At 42.5% G+C, this 25289-nt stretch overlaps 1 protein-coding gene and 1 pseudogene across 1 annotated transcript; one reads left to right on the forward strand and one right to left on the reverse strand.

Moving 5' to 3' along the window:
• Positions 1-3460: 3460 nt before the first annotated feature.
• Positions 3461-5170, forward strand: LOC148828562 (uncharacterized; annotated as a pseudogene).
• A 777-nt stretch (positions 5171-5947) lies between these two features.
• LOC148828563 (uncharacterized) lies at positions 5948-13800 on the reverse strand. The gene is made up of 3 exons (XM_088926043.1): positions 13696-13800; positions 12887-13052; positions 5948-6972 (listed from the first exon to the last, which is right to left on the reverse strand). Exons 1-3 carry the CDS (start codon positions 13798-13800, stop codon positions 5948-5950), a joined length of 1296 nt encoding a protein of 431 aa, XP_088782169.1.
• Positions 13801-25289: the final 11489 nt, after the last annotated feature.

Genomic DNA, 25289 nt, shown 5'->3' on the forward strand with positions numbered 1-25289 from the left:
ATACTGCTTGGAAACAAGATTAACACCTTGCACTTCATATGAGTTCTGTTCATCATTAAATGTATTCTTCCAGTGTTGAAGTTTAAACCCTAATTTATTCTGCTGGTATAGAAATATGCAGGTAATTGCATATATAATTATAACTGTTGTAACTTGTTTCAGATAAAAGATAAATGGATATCAGGTATCAGATAAATATTAATCTGCAATGGATTGGTGTCCCATCTAGGGTATATCCTGCATTGTGGGATAAGGCTCTGGGTTACCCCCGACCCTTTATACTTCCCTCACCCTTTACGCGGGGCTGTCACTAGCTGAGCTATGGCTCTTGTACTGTACCTTCCTTGCGCCAGTTTTCTTTTTTCCTCTATGGTTTCGCACTTAATTATATTCAGTGCTTTTTTTTATTCTTTGCAACTACCACTCTGCAGCCCTGAGTGTTGAGTTACTTTTGAGATTTTCTTTTTAGCTCCCTTTTTTACATTTTGTTGCAATGTTCCCCCACCTCAATGTTGCCTCGTTCGCCATGTCATTACATTAATTAGCTATTAGCTGTTAGGTGGTATACAAGTTTCTGGATAACATGAACATTTTTAATTTATGGTTGTGTGTAATTTTAGAAACTTCTCATTCTTAGTAGTTCAGGTGTGTAGCTGCGTCAGCATGCGTAAGCTGCAAAGGAACAAGTAATAGGTTTTATTTCATGCTGAAAAAAAGAAGAAAGAAAACACAACGTTTTCGCCGTGGAGCCTTCTTCAGGTGTGAGAGAGACAAGGCAGTAGGCAAAGGTAATGTAGCGGGAAAACAAAGGCTGGGAGGGAGAAGGAGTGAGAAGCGGGAGCAGGGGACAGAAAGAGAGGCCAATCAAGAGGTGTGAAGTCAGAATAGGTGTATAGAGGTGTGAAATGAAACTTCCAATGAATGGAGAAAATTTTGAAGAAGAGTAGTCTGTCGTTAAGAGAAGGGGGAAGGTGTGATCCTAGCTGCACGATAAGTTTGGTTTCGGTAGTCTTTCTGATGTATGAGTTCGGAAAACCGTCTTTGAGAACACAGACGGAGAGATTAGAGTGGTCGTGGCCGTCAGAGGTGAAATGAAAACAATGGGCTTGGAGAGATCTTTAATCTTCACAGCCCTGACATGTTCTCTGAAGTGGTCTCCGAGTCTCCTTCCTGTTTCTCCAATGTACTGTAGATGGCTGGGCATTTACTACAAGAGATACAGTAAATAAGGTTGCTGGAGGTACAAGATGCCATCTGGGTGATCCGGAATTGTCCTGAGGGGCCTTGAATGAGTGTGGTGTTGGATGTACACTTGCAGGTGATACAGCAAGCTCTGTTGCAGGGGAAAGTGCCTAGTGTGGATGGTTGCTGAGGGCGGTCAAGGGAGCTGTGAACAAGAAGGTTGTGCAGATTGGGTGATCAGCGATATGAGATGATGGGGCTGTCAGAAAAGAGGGCCCCAATGGAGGGATCATCCTGTAGGATGGAAAAGTTGTCGTTAATAGTCCTGGTGATATGAAGAGTGTTGGGGTGGTGGGGAAGCACCAAAGGAATGCAGTTGTTACTGCGGGAGTTCCTGATTGGGTTGATGGTCCGAGGGGTGTTTTTGGCTCGGGCAAGGGTCCTGTCAATAACACTGCTGGGGTATCCTCCGTTGATGAAAAAGGAGTACATTTTGAGGGCTTGGTTCTCAAAGTCGATGTCGTCGCTGCTCATCGTTAGACCACTAACGATGTTAGACCACTGTCTAACTTCTCATTCTTAGTTTGATACTCAAGAAAGATTTTTTTCTTATAATGCACTGTAGCCTTCATATAAATCTATCTTTGACATCAAAATTAAACCCACTGAATTTGAGATTGTTTTAATGATAAAATATAACAGTTCGTCAGGTTCCAGGTATTAAGTTGCCCTGTCCAAAATATAGTATTGTAGCGTTGCAGGTTCTTTTCAGAACTAAAGAACAGTGGAGACGCGATTAACCAGCCAAAAACACTGACTTTATTTGACAACCACACCAAAACCAAACACAGGATCTACACACACATGAGGAGACTGACGGAACACGTACACATATTTAGGGTGGTAATTACCTAACAACACACTACACTTTTACAGGACTACACAGGGCACTCGAATTACTAGGACATTATTTACACAGGTAGGGTCAGCCGCTGGTCATCGTGCTGACCCTCATACTCTCCCCGGCTACCACTCCCAGCATGCCCCGCGGTACTACGAGCGCCTAGGGGCGCTTCCTCCTCACCACCAGGCGAGGGCGTTACACTGCCCCCACCTGAAGCGTCTGGCGTCTCGCCGACGTCGAACACCCCCCTCAGGCTGTACTCGTATTCGGCCAGCTGCTGCGGAACCCTGCGTGAGCGGCCGCTGCGCCGCGGTGACGGCTGGCGACCCACGGACGCCCCACTATCGGCCGGCTCCAGCCCCGGCTGCTCCTCTAGAGCCTCCCCACACGGCTCCTCCTCCCGGGCCCGGTAGGGGGCCAGGCGGTCTCGGTGCAGGACCACCACTCTCCCCCGTGTTCGCAACCGGACACGGTAGCAGACCTCGCCCACCACCCCGAGTACCTCAGCGGGCCCCTCCCACGACGGCGCCAGCTTAGGGCTGAGGCCTTTGCGGCGCCGCGGGTTGTACACCCAAACCGAGTCCCCGGGCTGGAAGGCAGGCCCCCTGCAGCGCAGGTCGTAGTACCGCTTCTGCCGGACCCCCGCCTGTGTCAGGTGGGTCCGTGCAAAGCTGTGCACCCGCTGCATCCGCTGCCGCAGGTCCCACTCGTAGTCCGGTCCAGCCGGCGGTGCCGACCCGTCTCCGGGCGGCGGGCCGAAGACCAGGTCCACCGGTGTTCGCATTTCCCGGCCCAGCATGAGCGAGGCCGGGGTGCACCCGGTGGATTCCTGGACCGCGGTCCTGTACGCCCAGAGCGCAAGGGGGAGGTGGCGGTCCCAGTCCCGTTGGTGCCGGGACACCAGGGTGGCCAGCTGGGTGGCGAGCGTCCGATTAAACCGCTCCACCAACCCGTCGCTCTGGGGATGCAGCGGTGTGGTCCGCGTCTTAGTGATCCCCAGGCGCTGGCACACTCTGGCGAAGACCTGGGACTCGAAGTTACGCCCCTGGTCACTGTGTAACTCCTCCGGCACCCCCAGCCTGACAAACATCCCCTCCAGCAGTGCATCGGCCACCGTGGGGGCACTCTGGTCCGGGAGGGCGTAGGCCTCCGGCCACTTCGTAAAATAATCCATGGCCACCAAGACGTAGCGGTTCCCGGCCTCAGTGCGCGGAAACGGGCCCAAAACGTCCACTCCCACCCGCTCCATAGGAGCCCCCACCTGGTGTTGTTGGAGGGGGGCCCGGGAGCGCTCGGGGGGGCCCTTCTGTGCCACGCACACCGCACACGTTCGGCAGTACCGCTCCACGTCCCGGTGGCAAAGACCCCAATAAAAATGGCCTCGGAGACGCTGCAGGGTTTTTTTACCGCCGAAGTGCCCCACGCCCGGCTGGCCGTGCACCGCTCGGAGCACCGCCCCGCGGAGCGACCGAGGCACCACCAGCTGCCACCGTACCTCGCCACTGGAGGGTACCCGCCACCCCCGGCGCAGCACCCCGTCCTTTACCTCCAAGGCCTCCCACAGGGCGCAGAGGGCCTTGACGGACTTTGGGTGCGGGGCGAGCTCCTCTCGCGTAGGCCGCACTCCTGCTGCCCTCCAGTGGAGCACCGGCCCCACGTCAGGATCAGCTGCCTGACGCTGCGCCAGGTCTGGCAGGCCCACCCCCAGCGGCCCCTCCCGGGCCGTGGCCGCGGTGCTCACCCCCGCCACGGGGCGGACAGCCCCCTCACGCTGCTCCCGCCGGGCGCAGTGGTGGCAGTCCGCGGCCTCGCAGGGGCGCCGCGAGAGAGCGTCGGCATTGAGATGGCGAGACCCCGCACGGTGCACGACAGTGAAGTCGTACTCCTGCAGGATCTCTATCCATCGCGCCATCTGCCCCTCCGGCTCCTTAAAGTGGAGCAGCCAGGTGAGGGACGCATGGTCGGTCCTCAGCCGGAACCGGGTCCCGAACAGGTACGGCCTGAAGTGGTGGACCGCCGCCATCACCGCTAGCAGCTCGCGACGGGTCACGCAGTAGTTCCGCTCAGGCCTAGTCAAAGCCCGACTATAGTAGGCCACTACGCGCTCCCCATCCGGCCCCTCCTGCGCCAACACCGCGCCCACCCCCGAGTCACTCGCGTCGGTATCGAGAACATACGGCAACCGCGGGTCGGGGTAGGCCAGCACGGGGGCCCCCACCAGAGCTTCACGCAACCGGCCGAAGGCAGTCTCACAGCCCGAGTCCCAGTCAAAACGGCGGCCCTTGTCGGTGAGGCGGTGCAGCGGGGCAGCGATGCTGGCAAAATCCCGGACGAACCTCCGGTAGTATGAGGCCAACCCCAGAAAGCTGCGCAGCTCCGCGACGGTGCGTGGAGTCGGCCAGCCCCTCACTGCGGCGACCTTACCTGGGTCCGTAGCCACCCCTCGCGGTCCAACAACATGTCCCAGGAAGGTCACCTCCCGCCGCAGGAGCTCGCACTTGCGGGGGTTGAGCCTCAGGCCAGCACGGCGGATGCAGGCCAGCACCGCCTGGAGGTTCGTCAAAGCCTGATCGAAACTCCGGGCATGGACCAGCAGATCGTCCAGATACAACACACACTGGTTCCGCGGGACCGATGCCAGCACCCTCTCCATCAGCCTCTCGAACGTCGCCGGGGCATTGCACAGGCCAAAAGGCATGACAGTAAACTGCCAGAGGCCCTGGCCGATGGAAAAGGCCGTCTTCGGGCGAGCATCGGGAGCAAGCGGTACCTGCCAGTAGCCGCAGCGGAGGTCCAGGGAGCTGAACCAGGTCGACCCGGTGATGTAGTCCAGGGCGTCATCTATCCTCGGCAGGGGGTAGGAATCTTTCCGGGTGACCTCGTTCAGCTTGCGATAGTTGACGCAGAACCTCCACGAGCCGTCTTTTTTTTTGACCAGTACGGCTGGCGCCGACCACGGGCTCGCGGAGGGCTCAATCACCCCCGCTGCGGCCATCTCCCGGATCTTTTCCTCGGCGGCGGTCCGCTTGGCATGAATCATGCGTCCCGGTGGGATGCGGATGGGCCGAGCGTCGCCGGTGTTGATCTCGTGTTGGACCAGGGCAGTGCGGGTGCAGTCCTCATCTCTCGCCGCAAAGAGGTCTTCGTTCTGGGCGAGTAGCTCCTGGAGCCGCTGCCGCTGGTCCTGATCGAGGCCTTCGCAGCTCCGCTGGAAGAGGTCCTCCACGGCGCGCCTCGCTTCCACGCAACGCTCGGCCCCCGCCGCCGCCGCCTTGTCTGGCCCCTCGGCTGACTCGGGAGCAGGATCCGGCACGCTCGCTCCCCGGCTCACAGGCCTGGTCTGCCCCGGCGACTGACGCCGCCGCCGACGCCTCTTGTTCCCCCGGCTCCGGCAAGCCCGCGTCCCTCGGCCTTCGCCGGGCCTGCCCTCCACCAGGTGCAGTCGCTCCCCCTGCCACACCAACTCCTGCCGGTCCAAGTCCAAACTGGCCCCCACTCGCTGCAGCAGGTCCAGCCCCAGAATACAGTCCTGGATGGGTGCGAGGTAGCAGGGGTGGCGCACCGTCGCTGCACCCAGACGGAAGGCAAGCACCTGTTTCCCCCGGACTGCAGCGAGCTGTCCCGTCACGGTCCTTAGCCGCAGGCTGGAGGCCTCCCATCCTGGGGGGTTGGTGCCCTCGGTGTCGGGGAGGACGCCCGGTCGGAGTAGGGTCACCGAAGAACCGGTGTCGAGTAGGGCCAGGCAGGGTTGGTCCTCGATTCGGCATTGGAGGTACAGGCCTCGGCTACAGCCGACTCACCCCACGGTGGCGTGAGGGGCACCGGTTTTTACAGCGCTCTCCGGAGCGGGGGTTGAGGTGTTCAAGGGCGGCCTTCCCCGCGCTGAGCCGCCCCGTTCCCGTTTCCCGACGCCGATCGGGGAGGACGAGGCTCGGGTGCCCGGCAGAACCGGGCTCGGTGTCCTCTCTTCCCGCAGCGGTCGCAAATCAGCGTGCGGGGCTGTTCCGCGGGGGTCGCTGCCCGGGCTGGCTCCTCTTCCCCCTCGCTGGATTCCTCCGTCGCCGTCTCGGTCAGCCGGCAGGGCGCACTGCGTCTGGTGGCGCTCCCAGCCACCCCGAACACCGCCTCAGCCCGTGTGGCAAGGGCCAAGGCCTGCTCCAGCGATGTTGGCGCGGCCAGCTGCACGTGGCGCCGCAGCTCCTCTGGCGAGAGGGCCTTGAGAAAGGCCTGGAGAGCCATCTCCTGCTGCGCCTCCCGGGGGAAAGTTGGGTATCCTCGGCGGGCAAGGAACATGACATCCGCGGCGACCGGGCCCAGTCGCTCCCCTGGTCGGCGCCGCCGCAGGGCCAGCCTCTCCCGCATCAAGTCCGGCGCCTCCTCTACACCGAAGCGCAGCTGGAGGGCTGCCGCCAGCGCCGCGTAGTCGCCTCTGTCTTCCTCCGGGACGTCCAGGAGCACCTGGCAGGCCGCTCCTTCCAGCGCCGCCGCCAGGTGGCCGGCCATCTCCGCCCGGCTCCAGCCATTCATCCGGGCCGCGAGCTGGAACTGCGCCTCATAGGTTTCCCAAGGCGCTTCACCATCGTAGCGACCTGGTCGCACCCGCGCCGATGGGTGTGGGAATCGCTGATCGGCTCCGGCAGGGAGGGCATCTTCTCTCCGGGGCAGCCGCCCCAATTCTACTGGCGGGGCCACTACTGGGTAGCCCTGGTAAGGGCTGTGGCCACCTGTCGCACCCAGGAGTTGCTCAGGCTCCCTATGTGTGCTGCCGATGGGTTCTGCGTCTGTCAGCGTCAGCCGGCGCTTAACAGAGTCGGGTAATGTCTGCCACGAGTTGCTCATTCTGCCCGCTTCTGACACCAATGTAGCGTTGCAGGTTCTTTTCAGAACTAAAGAACAGTGGAGACGCGATTAACCAGCCAAAAACACTGACTTTATTTGACAACCACACCAAAACCAAACACAGGATCTACACACACATGAGGAGACTGACGGAACACGTACACATATTTAGGGTGGTAATTACCTAACAACACACTACACTTTTACAGGACTACACAGGGCACTCGAATTACTAGGACATTATTTACACAGGTAGGGTCAGCCGCTGGTCATCGTGCTGACCCTCATACTCTCCCCGGCTACCACTCCCAGCATGCCCCGCGGTACTACGAGCGCCTAGGGGCGCTTCCTCCTCACCACCAGGCGAGGGCGTTACAGTATTATCAAAGCATACATTGAGCTGGGTGATGTACAATTTTGCAGCTGAAGATGGAAGAAAGAATAACTGCTTCAAGACTCTGGCTGCTCTATGTGCACAAAGATATTTTCACTGTCCTTAGACTCACCACTGTCTAAATTTCATTCCTATTCCAAAGAACAGTTTGTTGAACCAAAGCGAAAAGCTTGATATTCAACCTATTTTTACATAGTGTTCACATTATAAATGTAGGTGTATTACTTGACTATCTTTGAAAGTGTATTTGCATCCCATCCTAGTCAAATCTAGTCAAGTTTAATGGATATATTTTGTGCTGTAAAACCAGAGATGAATTTAAGTTTGTTTCTTGGACCTACTGTATAGTGCCAGGGCATTATTTTCTACTTTTCAGTTTTGTTTTCTAAATTTCTGAGTCAGCAATGTAAATCTAACGCAATAATGATGTTAAAGGGTTATTGACCTTTAAAACAATAACAAACACAGCAACATTCTAAAATCTAATTTATGTTTTATGTTCATGACTACATGTCCTTTCAGCTTGTTCATCTTCTGTTGACACATGCTGCTCTGTTTCATGCAGATGGACTCGGTAACAGCCCCTTGATGCAATATTTTCAAGAAAACATGGTATTATCAACATTTTTAGTCATGCCAGAATCAAAACTTATCAAATCACTTTTCCATTGCTTTGTGGATAAAGCCTTGAAATTTCTCAGTGTCGAGGCCATTTCATAACTCCCAGTCCAGCTAATCTCAATTTGAAGGCTGCTATTTAATGCATAGTATTGAATATGCAATTGATTCCATTTATAGGTGCTTGGCAGTTTGATTTAATCAATTCTCTTAGTTCCATTTGAGTTAAAACATCATATTCCATGTTCACTAATCACACCCATAATAACCTGAAAATTTGAGGCCAGACATGTTTTTTTTAAATTTTCCTTAGAATAGTTTATACTGGCAAATGAAAACTCATCCTTTAATGCACAGTACAACATTGAAATGCAATTAATGAAAAAATAAAACAATACAATCTCCAAAATACCAAATACCAAAATAGAAATAATTTGATTTGAATATTGCATTGTTGCTATGTACTGTACAATCACCTATACTTTTCCCTTTCATTCCCTTTTCATTCCCTTTCAATTCATTCCAATTTGTGGTCAGGTCAAAGTTTTGATTTAATCTAGACACTAGTATGCGGGCATTCTCCCAGTGAGTTCACACATAATTTTAACTGACAAATATTTGACAGAATTCGAAACAGGTTGGTGGAAAGAATGAAACATTTTCATATCTTTGGTAGTTTTCAAGTCCTTCTTGGTGAGAAGCAGGATCAGATTGATAACCTTAATTATATCTATACAGTATATATATATATTCCTGGCTAATTAAGCAGCATCATGCTATTAGCAAAATTACAAAAAAAGTCCTTTCTCAAATCTTATTCTTAAGCTATTTGGGAATCCTATGAACACACCAAGAAATGGTTAATTTATTTTTTAGTTCCCAGTATTTAAAAATAAACCAAGTCAGTTTTTGAAGTGGATAGAGACAGTGTTTTGTACAGCTGAAGGTCTTTAAAGTATTATTTCTTTTAGGGGCATTTAAAAATAAGTGAACTTGTTATATTAAGATTTAATTATCACCACTGTGAGAGGTCTTAAGTTTACATGAAGTGCTAAATATTATGTGGGAATAACTTAAGCAAAAGGTTGTTAATCTTTGCGTGTCAAAAACATTTTTCCATCCCCAAATCAAAGAATATAGCTTCAGGGTGGATGGTTTTTGTTGTGAAAATATTAAGGAGAAGCACATGCTGCAGGCAACAGCAGTGCAATGCAGAGAGGCAATGTTACGAAAGTCACACTGAACTTGAAACTACAAGTCCTTACTGAGTTGTTCTAAGTGAAAGGTCAAAATGATAGACATGAATGCTCTCTATGCTTGCCATTCACATAAGCTTAAGTCTAAATACCAGCTAGCAGATTTTTTCTGTAATTGCAAACCTGAAGACGGTTGTGATGAACGGTATATCTCTCTCTGTTGGTGCTTGGTTCACTTAAAGCCTCATAGATAACTACAGAAAAGCCAATTAAAGTATCCAAGCAAATTGTATACAAAATATTGTTTGTAACCTCATTGCTTTTGTTATGTCTCTCATTCTCATTTTCCTGGATTAATTAGTTGTTAAAGTCATTTACGTTAAAGACACACAATACGATACCAGTGGTTCCATACACTGGTCTTTAGATTTTCATTCAAATTATTTTGACATAACCTAGACTGCATGATTCCAAAGAATTAGACCTCAAAAGCGCATCCAGTGGATCTGACCACATCCATATTGTGGTCACAAAATGCTTTGTCAAAGATATCTCTTTTTCCAGTCAGCACAATAAAAGTCAGTATTGCAAGTCACAAATACACTTGGTAAACAACTTGGTGCAGAACAGCCAGAATGCCAGCATAATGGATTTAAGCACAGAACCACGACTAACACATATGTTGTTCTATAGTTTAATGTCCACCTTAAATTGTTAGAATGTTTGCTCCTCAGTTACTGTAAATGTCACATCCAAAATTGACACTTAACATACAACACAATGAGAATGGCACAGCGGTTAGCATTGCGACATTGCAGTGCTTGGACCTTGGTTCAAATCTGGACCTGGGGTGCTTTCTGTGTGGAGTTTGTACTGTAAATTGTACCCGTGTTTGTGTGGGTTTCCTCCAGGTGCTCTGCTTTCTTCCCACAGACATAGTGATAGATTATTGGCCCTAGCGCAAGTGTGTATGTGTGTCTGTGTGTATTCTATGCTGGACTGGTTGCTTGCTGGGGTAGGCACTGCCTCCCCTGTGACCCTGAATTGGATGAAGCAGTTTGAAAATTGGATGGATGCAACACAATGTGCCCAGATGCTATTTTGGAGTTACAGGTCCAACGAGACAATAGTTCCTCCTACTGGTCTTCTAAAATTATTTCAAGCAGCATCCCAAGTCTTCTATTATATTGTTCATATAATATACAGTAGTAACAATATTTAACAGGACATAATTAGCCAGATCAAGTCACATAGAGATTCTGGGGATGGGCTATGTATCTGATTCTACCAATAACTTATAATGCATCCTTGGCATATTTCATGACTAATACTATCTTAAGATGTTAGAAAACAGAAGAAACCTTGTAAATAAGATAAGATCACTTTATTGGCTATATACAATTTTTTGTATTAGGAATTTGTCTTTTCGCATACCCCAACTTGCTCTCCATGAGACACACAGACAGGGAGAGAAGCTTGGGGTCAGAGTGCAGGGTCAGCCATTGTACAGTGTCCCTGGAGTTAAGGGTTAAGGGCCTTGCTCAGGTGCCCAACAGAGTAGGATTCCTCTGCTGGCCGCGGGATACAAACTGGCAACCTCCCAGCCACAGGCAGATACTTAACCACAGAGCTACCGCACCGAAACTTTTAGCATAAGTACTTGACTACTTTATATACAGTACAGTACAGGTACTCTGCCTCCTAACCAGGCACTTCGCTGAGGGTGGACCAAGAGAAAGCCAGAAAGCTAACAATAGTTCTGTATAGACATGAAAGAAAAACAGCCTCACAACAGTTTCCTTAATAGCCCAATGCAGTAATAGATGTAACTATAAAGTTAATTCATTATTGTAAGAATACATTGTTTATTAAAAGAATGAAATTTACTTTCCGCTATTACAAAACTCAGCCCCTGCAGCTAATTCCATAAACAAGATGAGGTGTAAGAAAAAATAAGAAAATATTATATGAAAATAAAAATCTTTTGTAATTTTCTAGTTTTGCCCAAGGTAACAACAATATTTCTCTTAATCAAATTTGCAAAAAAAACTCAAGGTGATGTGTAGCACATTCCTGAATTCAACCATAATTTTCAATCTGCATTAATAAAGTAATATACCCTTTTTTCTCAGTTGGCCTTTTACTGAGTTAATTGCAAATTCTTTCAAGTTAGATCACTTCCATTGCACTTTTCTCCTTTTGTGCTTGCTGTGAGGATTTTGGTTTCTTCACACTTGGAAAAAGGCACAGATGCTTCAACTGTTGAATTCAGGAAGAACATTACTGTGGTCAGCAAAGGTGGGTAAACCTGGAGTAGAATTAATCCATGTCAACATGATTATCACCCCTACTCTTTTTTTACATTAAGATGTTTGCTAGTTTTTCACAGGGTGACATACAAACAGATGGTGACATACAAAAATATGAACAATGTGAATCCCTCTCACCCTCCTTCCACCCTCTTCCCCCAGCAGTGCCTTTCCAGTAGTATTATTAAAAAGAAAAACAAATGTAAATTAAAGCATTACTACTTTATAAATGTCTGCACAAACATCAGTAGAGGGTTTTAATTTACTGTTAGAAATTGAGAGTACAATGATCTGCTGTGATACGAAACACTGATTGTTCACTCAGGGATTACAAGGAGAAGAGTAAACAACTTCAGTGGTTAAAATACATTGACTATAACATGATATCATCTAGCTTGTTGATTTATCAGTCTCAAATAATAACTTCAAATTCATATTCCCAGACATAATTAAATATGCATTTAAAATTGTGAACTTAACATCCAATGTGTTTGGAATAATCGTTTAACTCTCGAGAATTATATTCTCGATTATATTATTCTCAAAAGAACTGTTGGCTAAGCATCCTTCATGAGTTTTCACTGAGAAGAGGGTGCTGGTCTGATGTTGGTCCATGGCCCAGCTTGGCACTAAATATGATTGGATATTCATGAGAGAAAGAAAGAGTCCAACTGTCTTATTTCACTGATCAGGTGAAATCAGATTTGTGAACACAATATTTATTTTTTTGCAGAAAGAATATCTTTGGAAGAATTGTGCACTCACTTAATCTCTTGGACTGTCATCTTGGAGAAAAGATTAAGTTCTGACCTGGACTGCTTGCAATCACGTGGTTGGAAAAGTCAGATTGCCAGTTCAGTTAAAGAAGAGAGGAGTTAATGAGTTAACCAAATGAAAAATTAGTTGAGTGCTTGCTTTGAAAGTGCAATATCACAGCTGGTGATTGGTTGAGGTGTTATTGGTTATAGTCCCATCAAGTGGATGTTCCTTTGGCTGATGAACTGCATCTGACCCATTGTCTTGGAGAGAAACTGTATACTACTCGACTACTAGATTCAGTGAAGCCCATCTACACTACATAGCATTCGATGGTTGAGCTTTATAAGGAAACCACTAAAGGGTGGCAGCCACAATCTTCTACATTTCTAGGGAGGCCCAAAGTTTGGTCAAGGCACAGAAAGGGAAATTTTAATAACACTTAATTCTAAGTGAACTTGTATGCCTTTGTGAAGTGCACAGTCCCAGTAGGGATCATATTCTACAGATTCCTCTGGGTAATGAGCTGCTGCTCAGTCACCTGACCAGTTGCAGGAGGCCAATTGGTCAGATGACTTTAAAAAAAAAAACAGGAAGTGGAAGCTTCCAGGGTTAGTCTGGGGGAGTGGATGCCTGCCGCTGCTGCAAAAGGGGAATAGAAGGCAAATCCCCAGTGTGCATCACTCACCAGAAGAGAAGGACTGACCATGGACCAAGGAAACTGAGTTCTGGAGTTTTTGTAAGGTGTCTTGGAGTGAGAGACTCAAGTTTGGAAAGTAGAGAAGAGCAAGACTGCTGTTTTTGGAAAGATTGTGGTTTCTTTGGTGTAGCTTCTTGGCCGTTATAGTTAAGGCCTGCAAGAATTTTAGGCAGGAGCTCAACGAAGAGCTTAGGTATTTGTTTTATGGTCATTATTTTTTTTTGGAGGGGGGGGTGTTTTTCCTGCAGTCCAAATGAACTGCACTAAAACCTTACAGCTGTGTTTTGGAGTGTTTGCTGACCCAGACCCACCTATTTTCTAAGGTCCTGATACAGTATGTCATGCCCATGGGTATGTCACACCTTGCTGCTACAGTACTATAATACAAAGGATTAAGAAAGATGGTCAATGGACCTTGTTGAAAATCAAAAATGAAAAGAATGTAAAAAAATGTAATTGTACTAGGTAATAAAGGCCCTGTGGTATTAATATCCATCCTCAACTATATAATAATGCTTTACACTTTATAGCTGATATCATGGACATCTTGATGAATCTAATGTTTGCACCCCCTCTGTGTTGCAATACAGTCATCACAAAATTAAAATCAATCTTGGTTCCAGAGGGAGTTTAAAACTTGATTTCCTCAATAACATGTAGAATTATCTCCCAGTATTTATCTAATTTTGAACATGACCAGAAAGTAGTTGATTGTCAATGTCTACCTTGTATCTGGGTTAATACTCAGTAATAGCTGTTACTTATTTTATGGAGCCTCTCTGCAAAATACAGTATACCTCTTGAATTATTAAACTGGAGATGACAACTATTAAAAGAAAAGGTCTGAGCATGTTCACAAATCCTTTCCCATATATCATCTTCAAAGGTACATTCCAGGTCATGTTCCCATTTGGGTTTTGATGTGATTGTATCACCCCCCATGAGATATGTCAGTGTGGCATATACTGTGCAATACTATACCTAGGAAAAAGTGCTTTTGGTGCCCTGTTTTTTGCTTTTCACCTTATCTAGTGGAAGAGGGAGAAGAGATCACCCCTACTCTTACAAACCATGCCATAGGACCTTTAATGACCAAGTATTTGGGACCAGAAATTAGAATTTCATCTAATGAACACCAACTCCTGCAGAATAGTTCCTTTTCACACTACTCAGGTGTTGGTTTGGAAATTCCAGATGACAGCGTACTGCTGTTTAATGTTGGGGTGTTAACTTCAGTTTATAGACTAAATTCCACTTTGGGCTTATTTGTTCCTGCCTGTATAAATGCCATCTTTAAATAAATGGCTGAAAGAACTTCTTATGTTTTTATTTGATCTGCTTGTAATGGGGCTGCCAGTGTAGAATGGTTTCTCCCAGGTGGTATGGCATTTCAGGGGCATAAGAAAGTATCTCCTATTTTGTTAAATACTTTTTGGGATAAAGGGCCTTTTACAATATGAAAAGAATGAAGCTCCTTATAAATTGCCAGCAGTACCTTGGTAACTATCATTCACATATACTGTAGGAATGTGCACAAAAGCAAAACTCTTGTCATTCCTTTGAGAGTGCAGACCGTATCACGTTTTCTGTGAAACATATACAGTACATATTCCATCAGTGTAAACTGACTTAGTTAGATATTACTGCCTGCAGCTATATCTTTTATTAGAATTTGTAGAAGTCCCAGGCCTGTTTGCACTGGGTAGGGATATGAATAAAATAAATAATATGGCTGTTTACTGTATTTGCACTGATATTGGTAAAAATTAAGCTTAAAACTTTGATTGTTTGTTGCATGTCATGCTGATAGGTTCTATTTTTGTGCACGTTATCATATTACAAGAGCAAAACAAATCAATTTCCAACAAGGAAAAATATGTCTTTGTGGGTAACACCACATGAGATCAGTAACTACGAACTCTGATTTGCCTATGTATGAATCCATCCCAGCTGGCTTTTTAATTCAGTCACTTGTGGGAGTTACAGTTACTAATTATTCTGTTTATCTTTAAATTCTGGGATCCAATTTAAATTTGCTGTGCTGGAACAGTTGCAGTACAGCTGCATCCTTGCTCAAGATTATTGCAGTAGTATCCCACTTGGGATTTGAACATGCATCCTTCTAGTCAAGACTCCAGTGCTTTAACCACTAGTTTATAATGCAGATCTTTCTTGAATTTAATCTAAAGATCTCCTACCAAAACTACTCCAGTTAAAAAATACAATCTCTATAACACACAGTTATGCAATGCATAATGTGCACATCTATTGTAATGAATGAGGAAGGAATATACAAGGGAATGCAGAGCTCGTCAGTAAGCTTTTAATAGCCTATTGGTTAGAGCTAGTAATATATTTTGGAGAGTGAGGAAGGCATGTAAATCCTGAACTCAAAGCTAGAATATGACAGTAATGTTGATAAGAAAGCTTGCCATTTATGTAGATCTGTACGCCTTTGAAAATGAGCTATCCTTTTTGTTGCTGAGAAATCCCGCACACAGAGAAGTATAATATGAGAAAAAAATACAAGAAAATGTATTTTGGCAGTTGCTCAGAAGCTGAATGAGCACCAAAAACTGGAAGGAATGAAAAATCACCACTTATTCTTTTTGAAGGGTTTAAAAGATTTAATCAGGCAGCACATTGGAAAAAGCACTTGAATGTCAATAGAAATAGGACAGTTACTTGCTCTTCTCTTGGCAGCAAATTTACTTCTCATACTGACAATCCATTTAATGATTCCTTTGATGACATGTTCCACAATGACTCATCTGCATCTTTACAAGCTATTATAAATCAGGTCCATATCAACCACTTATTTTTCCTAGTTTTACACTCAAGTCTCAACAAGTGACCTGAAACACTACACACACCTTATATCCCAGGTGAGGGCACTGTACGTATTTGAGTCCATGAATAAAAGTACTGTAAATGGGAGCACATACTGTATTTATCATGGCAAACAGCATCATTAATCAGAAGTCTCTTTTCTAATATTTCTTTAACCAGAAAATCCTACAGTATGAAAATTTAAAACTGAAAATAAAACATAAAAATGAAACTTTCTCCTCCACATAGTGTGGTCCTCCTTGGTTACTATTTTGGAACTTTGGATCAGGAGAGAAAAAAAGTGCACTAGTATCACTTCCAGCAGCGATGAGACTTAACTGGAACAGCCATAGCATTTATTAACAATCATAAAAGGGGGGAAAATATTATTTGAATGGATATTGGACAACTCTGTGAGAGTTTCAACATATAGTAGTATTAGAAAATGTAGAGGTATGCACACATACATTAATTATTGTATGTGATTTTATAAGCGGTGACACACTGGAAATTCAAAGTCGAAGGCTTACGAAGGGTGTTCCAAAGGGTGGAATGAGAAGTCATCATAGTCTCCTCTTCCAAAAGCATTGTGATTGGATGATGAGCTTATTAATATTCATTGAACAAGTAAAAGTTAAATTCATGCTGAAAAATAGAAAGGAGCAACAATGTTTCATCTGTGGAGCCTTCTCCTGTTTTTGTTGTTTAATTGTGTCACACAGGACACTGGGTGGTTATAACAATTAATTACATTTATGAATTACACAATTCATTAGGGGTGGCAAATGCCAAATACACATTCTGTTTAACGTATAATATATTATCAAAGTTTTTACAATGTCAGTAACATTTGAGACCAGGCACCCATTGTGATCAGACAATTATAAACAAAAGCCCTGTTATTCGCATACAGTATAAAAGTTATTCAATGCATTATTCAGTATTAATAGCTGTTTGTTACTTGATTTATAAATGTATGTTTAGGCGACTCTTAAAGTAAAATATTACCAAATTTAAAGCTGTTTTGTAGTTGCAGTTATTTGTTGCAGAATATCTTAACCCTAACCCTACAGATGCAGCCATTCAAAATGCACAGTATAAACCCGTACTGCGAGCATCTACGCATGCGCCACCACGCCGTACCGCAGTATGTGATTGGCTAAACAAAATGACTGACAGGGGCACTCGTGGTGCATTGGTCAGTAGTGAAAAGATTTAATAATTTAATCTCTTTACTGTGCACATTTTTATCCACTTAGTATTGAATATTTATATGGAATTTTACCACTAAAGGGAAATTTTAGTAGCTGAGCATAAAAAGAATAGGAGCATAACGCATCTGAAGGTCATAAACAATATTAATTTAGGAACATAAACATATTATGTAAACTCTTACATGTGGTTAAAGTCTTACATGTGGTTATTTCAAAATGTTTTTACGTGCTTCTTCTGAACATATTACTGTATGTTTTTATGCTTTGTGAAAATTGATCGTTTTAACATTTTCTTCAAATACGCTCGTTATCGGATTAAAAAAAGCATACTTTTAGAATTGGATTAATAGGGAATATAATATGGTATCTAAATAAATTAATAACGGTATAACTATATTTTTATATTGATATATGTATTGCTGTTTCAGTGCATGTCACATGATTTGCCTTGGTGGCGTGATAGCTTAAGTGACTGATTTACTGTATAAGCGTGAGGTCGGGTGTTCAAATCCAACAATTGTTATGAGTTATCTTTTAACAAATAAACATTTCTTTGAAAAACTAAAATAGCAAATATTATGGACACTACAGTATACTGACATTTTTTATATTTCTAAATATCACAACATGTTCGTATTGTATGTAAACAGCAGTACCGCAGGTTGCAAGGTGCAAATCCACGTGAGACCAAAAGCCCTACATTAATGTTGAGCATTCACCTGGCGCTGCGCGGTTTTCATCTCTCTCTGTGGGAGAGCTGGCTGTGCTGAATTAAACCGGTTTCACAGGTATTTTCAAAGTAGAAAAGGTGAGTCTTCCAGTGAAAGACACTCCACCTTCCCCCACGGACACATGTTTTCTTAGAAAAACAGACTCACAGCGCGAAGCTGTGTCAGTCTTCTCTGTAAATAAAATCGATTAATTATCCTAACCCTAATGAGAATGATGACTTAATTACCCTAAAAGAAAAAGTTTGAAATCAATGGCTTCAGCTTTTCAAACTGATGCATTTGGCACTTAATGCAGTGGCATTTGAACAGTTGGCTATTAATCACACTTAACCTATTTAACCCTGAAACAATGCTATCGAGAACAGCATACAACACACAGTTTCTAATGACAGAATACTTTTCAAAAATTAAATTGTAGCACAGTTGAAACATTTCTGTGGTTTGGTAAGATTGTTGTGTATTTTAAAGCTAGTATATTGATGCCTTGAGTTATATTTTCCACTCAAATGAGTGGAAGGTTGCATTGATTCTTCGGAGACAATCTGAACCCCTAACCCTAACCACCCAAACCCTTAGCTAGGGTTAGGGTTTGGATAATTAGAAAACATAAAGGATATTTGATGGCATGGTTGTGTTCTAGGACAGAAAGGATTTTTAGGAAAAGTGATATTTCAATGTTATCTTCACATATTTTTTTCATGCCTATATGGCTGTATGCACTGCATTGCCCTAAAAGGGAATGATGACTTGATTACCCTTAAAGAAAAAGTTTGAAAGAAAGCTCTTAAGCTTTTCAAACTTGCATTTGGCATTTAATGCACTGGCATTTTAACAGAAAAGGCTAATAGGGATTGGCTATTCCTGACTCTTAACCTATGTAACCCTGAAACAATGCTTTTCGAGAACAGCATTCAACACGCAGATTCTAATGACAGAATACTTTTCAAAAAATAAAATTGTAGCACAGTTGATACATTTTCTTTGGTTTGACAAGATTGTTGAGTGTTTTCAAGCTAATATATTGATGCCTTGAGATATATTTTCCTCTCAAATGAGTGGAAGGTTGCATTGATTCTTCAGAGACAATCTGAACCCCTAACCCTAACCACCCAAATCCTTAGTTAGGGTTAGGGTTAGGAAAATTAGAAAACATATAGGATGTTTGATGCCATGGTTGTGTTTTAGGACAGAAAGGATGCTTAGGAAAAGTGATATTTCAATGTTATCTTCACATATTTTTTTCATGCCTATATGGCTGTATGCACTGCATTGCCCGAAAAGGGAATGATGACTTGATTACTCTTAAAGAAAAAGTTTGATTGAAAGGTGTTAAGCTTTTCAAACTTGCATTTGGCATTTAATGCACTGGCATTTTAACAAAAATTCTAGTATGTATTGGCTATTCCTGACTCTTAACCTATGTAACCCTGAAACAATGCTTTTCGAGAACATCATTCAACACACAATTTCTAATGACAGAATAATTGTCAAAAAATAAAGTTGTAGCACAGTTGATACATTTTCTTTGGTTTGACAAGATTGTTGAGTGTTTTAAATCTAATATATTGATGTCTTGAGTTATATTTTCCACTCAAATGAGTGGAAGGTTGCATTGATTCTTCAGAGACAATATGAACCCCTAACACTAACCACCCAAACCCTTAGTTAGGGTTAGGGTTAGGATAATTTGAAAACATAGAGGATGTTTGATGGCATGGTTGTGTTCTAGGACAGAAAGGATTTTTAGGAAAAGTGATATTTCAATGTTATCTTCACATTTGTTTTTCATACCTATATGGCTCTATGCACTGCATTGCCCTAATAGTGAATGATGACTTGATTACCCTTAAAGAAAAGTTTGAAGGAAGGGGCTTAAGCTTTTCAAACTTGCATTTGGCATTTAATGCACTGGCATTTTAACAGAAAATGCTAGTATTTATTGGCTATTCCTGACTCTTAACCTATGTAACCCTGAAACAATGCTTTTCGAGAACAGCATTCAACACACAATTTCTAATGATAGAATAATTGTCAAAAAATAAAATTGTAGCACAGTTGATACATTTCTGTTGTTTGGCAAGATTGTTGAGTGTTTTAAAACTAATATATTGATGCACTTAGTTATATTTTCCACTCAAATGAGTGGAAGGTTGCATTGATTCTTCAGAGACAATTTGAACCCCTAACCCAAACCACCCAAACCCTTAGTTAGGGTTAGGGTTAAGATAATTAGAATACATAGAGGATGTTTGATGGCATGGTTGTGTTCTAGGATAGAAAGGATTTTTAGGAAAAGTGATATTTCAATGTTATCTTCACATTTGTTTTTCATACCTATATGGCTGTATGCACTGCATTGCCCTAAAAGTGAATGATGACTTGATTACCCTTAAAGAAAAGTTTGAAGGAAGGGGCTTAAGCTTTTCAAACTTGCATTTGGCATTTAATGCACTGGCATTTTAAAAGAAAAGGCTAATATGTATTGCCTATTCCTGACTCTTAACCTATGTAAACCTGAAACAATGCTTTTCGAGAACAGCATTCAATACGCAGTTTCTAATAACAGAATACTTTTCAAAAAATAAAACTGTAGCACAGTTGATACTTTTCTTTGGTTTGACAAGATTGATGAGTGTTTTCAAGCTAATATATTGATGCCTTGAGTTATATTTTCCACTCAAATGAGTGGAAGGTTGCATTGATTCTTCAGAGACAATATGAACCCCTAACCCTAACCACCCAAACCTTTAGTTAGGGTTAGGGTTAGGATAATTAGAAAACATAGAGGATGTTTGATGGCATTGTTGTGTTATAGGACAGAAAGGATGTTTAGGAAAAGTGACATTTCAATGTTATCTTCACATATTTTTTTCATGCCTATATGGCTGTATGCACTGCATTGCCCGAAAAGGGAATGATGACTTGATTACTCTTAAAGAAAAAGTTTGAAAGAAATGTCTTAAGGTTTTCAAACTTGCATTTGCCATTTAATGCACTGGCATTTTAACAGAAAATGCTAGTATGTATTGGCTATTCCTCACTCTTAACCTATGTAACCCTGAAGCAATGGTTTTCGAGAACATCATTCAACACACAATTTCTAATGACTAAATAATTGTCAAAAAATAAAGTTGTAGCACAGTTGATACATTTTCTTTGGTTTGACAAGATTGTTGAGTGTTTTAAAGCTAATATATTGATGCCTTGAGTTATAATTTCCACTCAAATGAGTGGAAGGTTGCATTGATTCTTCGAAGACAATCTGAACCCCTAACCCTAACCACCCAAACCCTTAGCTAGGGTTAGGGTTTGGATAATTAGAAAACATAGAGGATGTTTGATGGCATGGTTGTGTTCTAGGACAGAAAGGATTTTTAGGAAAAGTGATATTTCAATGTAATCTTCACATTTTTTTTCATACCTATATGGCTGTATGCACTGCATTGCCCTAAAAGTGAATGATGACTTGATTACCCTTAAAGAAAAGATTGAAGGAAGGTGCTTAAGCTTTTCAAACTTGCATTTGGCATTTAATGCACTGGCATTTTAACAGAAAATGATAGTATGTATTGGCTATTCCTGACTCTTAACGTATGTAACCCTGAAACAATGCTTTTCGAGAACAGCATTCAACACACAATTTCTAATGATAGAATACTTTTCAAAAAATAAAATTGTAGCACAGTTGATACATTTTCTTAGGTTTGACAAGATTGTTGAGTGTTTTAAAGCTAATATATTGATGCCTTGGGTTATAATTCAACTCAAATGAGTGGAAGGTTGCATTGATTCTTCAGAGACAATATGAACCCCTAACCCAAACCACCCAAACCCTTAGTTAGGGTTAGGGTTAAGATAATTAGAATACATAGAGGATGTTCGATGGCATGGTTGTGTTCTAGGATAGAAAGGATTTTTAGGAAAAGTGATATTTCAATGTTATCTTCACATTTGTTTTTCATACCTATATGGCTGTATGCACTGCATTGCCCTAAAAGTGAATGATGACTTGATTACCCTTAAAGAAAAGTTTGAAGGAAGGGGCTTAAGCTTTTCAAACTTGCATTTGGCATTTAATGCACTGGCATTTTAAAAGAAAAGGCTAATATGTATTGCCTATTCCTGACTCTTAACCTATGTAACCCTGAAACAATGCTTTTCGAGAACAGCATTCAATACGCAGTTTCAAATAACAGAATACTTTTCAAAAAATAAAATTGTAGCACAGTTGATACTTTTCTTTGGTTTGACAAGATTGATGAGTGTTTTCAAGCTAATATATTGATGCCTTGAGTTATATTTTCCTCTCAAATGAGTGGAAGGTTGCATTGATTCTTCAGAGACAATTTGAACCCCTAACCCTAACCACCCAAACCCTTAGCTAGGGTTAGGGTTAGGATAATTAGAAAAAATAGACGATGTTTGATGGCATGGTTGTGTTCTAGGACAGAAAGGATTTTTAGGAAAAGTGATATTTCAATGTTATCTTCACATTTTTTTTCTTGCCTATATGGCTCTATGCACTGCATTGCCCTAAAAGGGAATGATGACTTGATTACCCTAAAAGAAAACTTTGAAAGAAAGGGCTTAAGCTTTTTAAACTTGCATTTGGCATTTAATGCACTGGCATTTAACAGAAAATGCTAGTTTGTATTGGCTATTCCTGACTCTTAACCTATGTAACCCTGAAACAATGCTTTTCGAGAACAGCATTCAACACACAATTTCTAATGACAGAATAATTGTCAAAAAATAAAATTGTAGCACAGTTGATACATTTCTGTGGTTTGGCAAGATTGTTGAGTGTTTTAAAACTAATATATTGATGCCTTGAGTTATATTTTCCACTCAAATGAGTGGAAGGTTGCATTGATTCTTCGGAGACAATCTGAACCCCTAACCCTAACCACCCAAACCCTTAGCTAGGGTTAGGGTTTGGATAATTTGAAAACATAGAGGATGTTTGATGGCATGGTTGTGTTCTAGGACAGAAAGGATGTTTAGGAAAAGTGACATTTCAATGTTATTCTCACATATTTTTTTCATGCCTATATGGCTGTATGCACTGCATTGCCCGAAAAGGGAATGATGACTTGATTACTCTTAAAGAAAAAGTTTGAAAGAAAGGTCTTAAGCTTTTCAAACTTGCATTTGGCATTTAATGCACTGGCATTTTAACAGAAAATGCTATTATGTATTGGCTATTCCTCACTCTTAACCTATGTAACCCTGAAACAATGGTTTTCGAGAACATCATTCAACACACAATTTCTAATGACTAAATAATTGTCAAAAAATAAAGTTGTAGCACAGTTGATACATTTTCTTTGGTTTGACAAGATTGTTGAGTGTTTTAAAGCTAATATATTGATGCCTTGAGTTATATTTTCCACTCAAATGAGTGGAAGGTTGCATTGATTCTTCAGAGACAATATGAACCCCTAATCCTAACCCACAAACCCTTAGTTAGGGTTAGTGTTAGGATAAATAGAAAGCATAAAGGATGTTTGATGGCATGGTTGTGTTTTAGGACAGAAAGGATGTTTAGGAAAAGTGACATTTCAATGTTATCTTCACATATTTTTTTCATGCCTATATGGCTGTATGCACTGCATTGCCCGAAAAGGGAATGATGACTTGATTACTCTTAAAGAAAAAGTTTGAAAGAAAGGTCTTAAGCTTTTCAAACTTGCATTTGGCATTTAATGCACTGGCATTTTAACAGAAAATGCTAGTATGTATTGGCTATTCCTGACTCTTAACGTATGTAACCCTGAAACAATGCTTTTCGAGAACAGCATTCAACACACAATTTCTAATGATAGAATACTTTTCAAAAAATAAAATTGTAGCACAGTTGATACATTTTCTTTGGTTTGACAAGATTGTTGAGTGTTTTAAAGCTAATATATCGATGCCTTGAGTTATATTTTCCACTCAAATGAGTGGAAGGTTGCATTGATTCTTCAGAGACAATATGAACCACTAACCCTAACCACCCAAACCCTTAGCTAGGGTAAGGGTTAGGATAATTAGAAAACATAGAGGATGTTTGATGGCATGGTTGTGTTCTAGGACAGAAAGGATTTTTAGGAACAGTGATATTTCAATGTTATCTTCACATTTGTTTTTCATACCTTTATGTCTCTATGCACTGCATTGCCCTAAAAGGGAATGATGACTTGATTACCCTTAAAGAAAAGTTTGAAGGAAGGGGCTTAAGCTTTTCAAACTTGCATTTGGCATTTAATGCACTGGCATTTTAACAGAAAATGCTAGTATTTATTGGCTATTCCTGACTCTTAACCTATGTAACCCTGAAACAATGCTGTTCGAGAACAGCATTCAACACACAATTTCTAATGACAGAATAATTGTCAAAAAATAAAATTGTAGCACAGTTGATACATTTCTGTGGTTTGGCAAGATTGTTGAGTGTTTTAAAACTAATATATTGATGCCTTGAGTTATATTTTCCACTCAAATGAGTGGAAGGTTGCATTGATTCTTCGGAGACAATCTGAACCCCTAACCCTAACCACCCAAACCCTTAGCTAGGGTTAGGGTTTGGATAATTAGAAAACATAGAGGATGTTTGATGGCATGGTTGTGTTGTAGGACAGAAAGGATTTTTAGGAAAAGTGATATTTCAATGTTATCTTCACATTTTTTTTCTTGCCTATATGGCTCTATGCACTGCATTGCCCTAAAAGGGAATGATGACTTGATTACCCTAAAAGAAAAGTTTGAAAGAAAGGGCTTAAGTTTTTTAAACTTGCATTTGGCATTTAATGCACTGGCATTTAACAGAAAATGCTAGTTTGTATTGGCTATTCCTGACTCTTAACCTATGTAACCCTGAAACAATGCTTTTCGAGAACAGCATTCAATACACAATTTCTAATGACAGAATAATTGTCAAAAAATAAAATTGTAGCACAGTTGATACATTTCTGTGGTTTGGCAAGATTGTTGAGTGTTTTAAAACTAATATATTGATGCCTTGAGTTATATTTTCCACTCAAATGAGTGGAAGGTTGCATTGATTCTTCGGAGACAATCTGAACCCCTAACCCTAACCACCCAAACCCTTAGCTAGGGTTAGGGTTAGGATAATTAGAAAACATAGAGGATGTTTGATGGCATGGTTGTGTTCTAGGACAGAAAAGATTTTTAGGAAAAGTGATATTTCAATGTTATCTTCACATTTGTTTTTCATACCTATATGGCTGTATGCACTGCATTGCCCTAAAAGTGAATGATGACTTGATTACCCTTAAAGAAAAGTTTGAAGTAAGGGGCTTAAGCTTTTCAAACTTGCATTTGGCATTTAATGCACTGGCATTTTAACAGAAAATGCTAGTATTTATTGGCTATTCCTGACTCTTAACCTATGTAACCCTGAAACAATGCTTTTCGAGAACAGCATTCAACACACAATTTCTAATGACAGAATAATTGTCAAAAAATAAAATTGTAGCACAGTTGATACATTTCTGTGGTTTGGCAAGATTGTTGAGTGTTTTAAAACTAATATATTGATGCCTTGAGTTATATTTTCCACTCAAATGAGTGGAAGGTTGCATTGATTCTTCGGAGACAATCTGAACCCCTAAC

The sequence above is a fragment of the Atractosteus spatula genome, chromosome 9 (genome assembly GCF_055471065.1).
Source record: "Atractosteus spatula isolate fAtrSpa1 chromosome 9, fAtrSpa1.hap1, whole genome shotgun sequence".
In the NCBI taxonomy this organism is placed as follows: Eukaryota; Metazoa; Chordata; class Actinopteri; order Semionotiformes; family Lepisosteidae; genus Atractosteus; species Atractosteus spatula.

What these genes read in the sequence shown, in the direction of transcription:
- LOC148828563 (XM_088926043.1), bottom strand. Translation starts at nt 13,800, where the DNA reads ATGACCTGGAATGTACCTTTGAAGATGATATATGGGAAAGGATTTGTG. An exon ending in CCAGTTTAATAATTCAAGAG is followed by an intron (nt 13,053 to 13,695) that starts GTATACTGTATT and finishes AAATTCTTGCAG; the next exon opens with GCCTTAACTATAACGGCCAA. An exon ending in TGGTCAGTCCTTCTCTTCTG is followed by an intron (nt 6,973 to 12,886) that starts GTGAGTGATGCA and finishes ACTGTTCTTTAG; the next exon opens with TTCTGAAAAGAACCTGCAAC.